This window comes from Acanthisitta chloris, unplaced genomic scaffold (assembly GCF_000695815.1).
Source record: "Acanthisitta chloris isolate BGI_N310 unplaced genomic scaffold, ASM69581v1 scaffold33621, whole genome shotgun sequence".
Lineage (NCBI taxonomy): Eukaryota > Metazoa > Chordata > Aves > Passeriformes > Acanthisittidae > Acanthisitta > Acanthisitta chloris.
In genome coordinates this window covers 16,827-19,477 of record NW_008655946.1, presented here as the reverse complement: position 1 = coordinate 19,477, position 2,651 = coordinate 16,827, and the positions used below count along the sequence as shown (strand labels likewise).

The 2,651-nt window shown below is 47.5% G+C and overlaps 1 protein-coding gene across 1 annotated transcript in view; it reads right to left on the bottom strand.

Moving 5' to 3' along the window:
- Positions 1 to 2,651, bottom strand: part of NF1 (neurofibromin 1) — a gene marked incomplete at its 5' end in the record, with an annotated part of 29,652 nt that overhangs the window by 16,518 nt on the left and 10,483 nt on the right. The window contains 3 exons of the mRNA XM_009084133.1: positions 154 to 233; positions 521 to 634; positions 1,156 to 1,290. Of these exons, the coding sequence (XP_009082381.1) occupies positions 154 to 233; positions 521 to 634; positions 1,156 to 1,290 (329 nt within the window). The remainder of the gene's footprint in view (positions 1 to 153; positions 234 to 520; positions 635 to 1,155; positions 1,291 to 2,651) is intronic.

The following is a 2,651-nucleotide window of genomic DNA, read 5'->3' as shown; positions in this document are numbered from 1 at the left end:
GGAAGGTATAACCTCTCCAGGAATAATGTAACGATCCTGACTGCAGATTCCCAACCTTGTTGCAAAGCCTTCCCAAAATACTCACAGCTATTTCAAGAGAGAAGACAAATCAAACCAGCTATTCCTCTCATTTATAGAAGGCAATTTCCATACCTGATTTCCCAGAACGTTTCTATGGGAGCATCAGGATTCCACAAGTCAATGCTGTCCAACTGGTGCAGAACCAGCAAGGCCTGAAGTCAAATCAAAGAGTTCCACTTACAGAGAGAAATGCTCAGAGCATATGAGCACAGGCAGAGCAATAGGTGCAACCACACACTCATGACAGTTTTGAAAACAAGAGAAGACATAAAAAGCACTTTATGTGGAAGAACCAGAGCTCGTTGTTAGTCTGTGCCAGAAGGAGTCTGAGGCTTTGTTCCCCACTCACAGCTCGAGGTCTCCCCTGTACAAAGCCATGCTGCACACACAGCTTCAGAAGACACGAGCTGCAGTGAGACAGGAGCCCGAGCCCCCTTACCTCCATGGCCTCCTGGGCGATGTCGGGCATGCCGGACTGCGGCACCAGCTGCACCAGCCCCATGATCAGCTCGGCCGTGCTGCCCTGCGACTCGGGGCCCTGCTTCCGCGGGTTCTGCCAGCAACAGGAGGCAAGACAAGCTGTGAGACCCCCGGGCCCGACGGGGACTGACTGCCACAGCAGCACCCCTGGCACAGAGCTGAGCGGGCCAGGGGCCTCTGGCACCCGACACTTTGTCTTCACCCGACACCCTCTGGATATCAGCACCAAAGTGTTTCTAAATCCAGCAACAACAGACCTGAGAAAATGGGAGATCTCAAACCATGTGTCTTCCTGCTCACTGAAATGCTGACTGACGTCCAACCCCCTCATTTTAATTTTCTTCTGTTCCCCTCTCCTTCCCCTACAGTCACTGAGCTTTGTGTCCCTCCTATAGTGTTGCTCTGGTTCTGTAAAATCTTTTACAGTTTCTTTTGGGTCTGTCTTTTCCCTGTGGAGGCACAGGAGCCTCATAAGCCAAGGACGAGCAGAAGTGCCCTGGGTGGCAGGTGTGTGTTTTTAACTTCTGTTCATTTGGCAGCTTCAAAAGTAAATTCTACTAGGAGCGAACAATTATGAGAGTAGGATACACTTACACACAGCAAAAGCTTTGGGTCTGCATGGATCAGTTTTACCAAGGACAGCAGCAAGAACTTGTAGCTTCTGGTCTCCAGATCAGTAGGTTTTTCTTTAAACTTAAGGCTTGTCATTTTCTCCTTAAATGTGAGACTCTGATGGAAGGAAAGGAATCACAGACCTTGTCAGGAGGGTAGTGGAACATAACAGCTGTAACCAAACACCTTATGAAATGCATTGCTTTTATAACCCATAATTCAAGGAAAAGTTTAAAAGTCTATGGAATTCAAGAACAGTTGCATAGCCTTCCACTTCAACCTCCCTCTGCCAAAGGCAGTCACTTCCTTGGGTCTCTAAAGCTTCCTTAACTGTTTTACTCAGCTGCACACGCACCCAAGGAAAGTCTTTGCATAAGACAAACTGTGGCAAAAGAAAAGTGCAAAAAAGGACCAAAAAGAATTACAGGCAAATTCTCTGGTCTGAGACAGAAATGAAAATAAATGTTTCCAACTCATCTTGAACACGAGAGGGAAGGGAACTCTCTCCAAAGGCAAAAATATTCCCGTTACCCTGTGCCAGGGTCCCAGCCTGGCTGAGTGTATGTTCACCTGGACAACCTCTGGGAAATGAACCTTTTGGTTCCCACGAGGCACATGGGGCATGGCTTCATAAAAACACAACCTGCTTCATCTGCCAGTGGCCTCTGTCCCCCGGCCGTGCCACAAGGTGTGCCAAGGTACATGCCAAGGGCTCACTCCAGGTGTTTTGGTTTAGCTGCACAGCACACAGGCAGAAACACACACAACCAGAACATGGGAACCTGCAGCAACTGCTCCCCAGTGTGTCCAAAGGGTTTCCATCACTCAACAAGTTTACACAGTTCATATTTCCACTAACTGTAATCTTACATGAGCAGGGATTAAATCAGTATTTTAGCTCTCAGCTCCTGAAGCAGTTCCAGGCACTTGGGCAGAGAAACTGCCCCAAGGCAGAACACAACAAGCTTCGGAAACTCAGCCTGAACTGTCGTGTTTGGTTTACTATTTGCAAAGATCTCGAACAATAATATGAGCTTGGTTCTAATTTTTGCTGTTCTAGGAAGTTTTGAACAAAAGGACAAACCTAGCCTGAAATCATCCTCAGGGTTACTGATGAGGTATGACATTGTATCATTCAATTCTGCAGGAAATTAGAACCTCCTGTCATTTTGCTGTTTAGTTACTGTGAAAACCTGAGCTCTACCACACAAGTATCTGATCAAGACACTGACAGCACAGTGTGGAGGTAATTCTGTGCTAGTCTGCTGCAGTTCAGGGATTGCTCAGAAGAGGCACATGGCAACAGCCAATTTGGTTCTGTGAAGCAATTTATTGACTTCACACCACTCAGACTCAGGATTGTCAATAACCAAAGGCAGGGCCATTTCTGCCTCTGCCAGTGCACCATGGGCACAAAGAGTGGCTGGACACTGACAGCACTGGAGCCAGAACAAACATGGACACGCTCAGCATACATT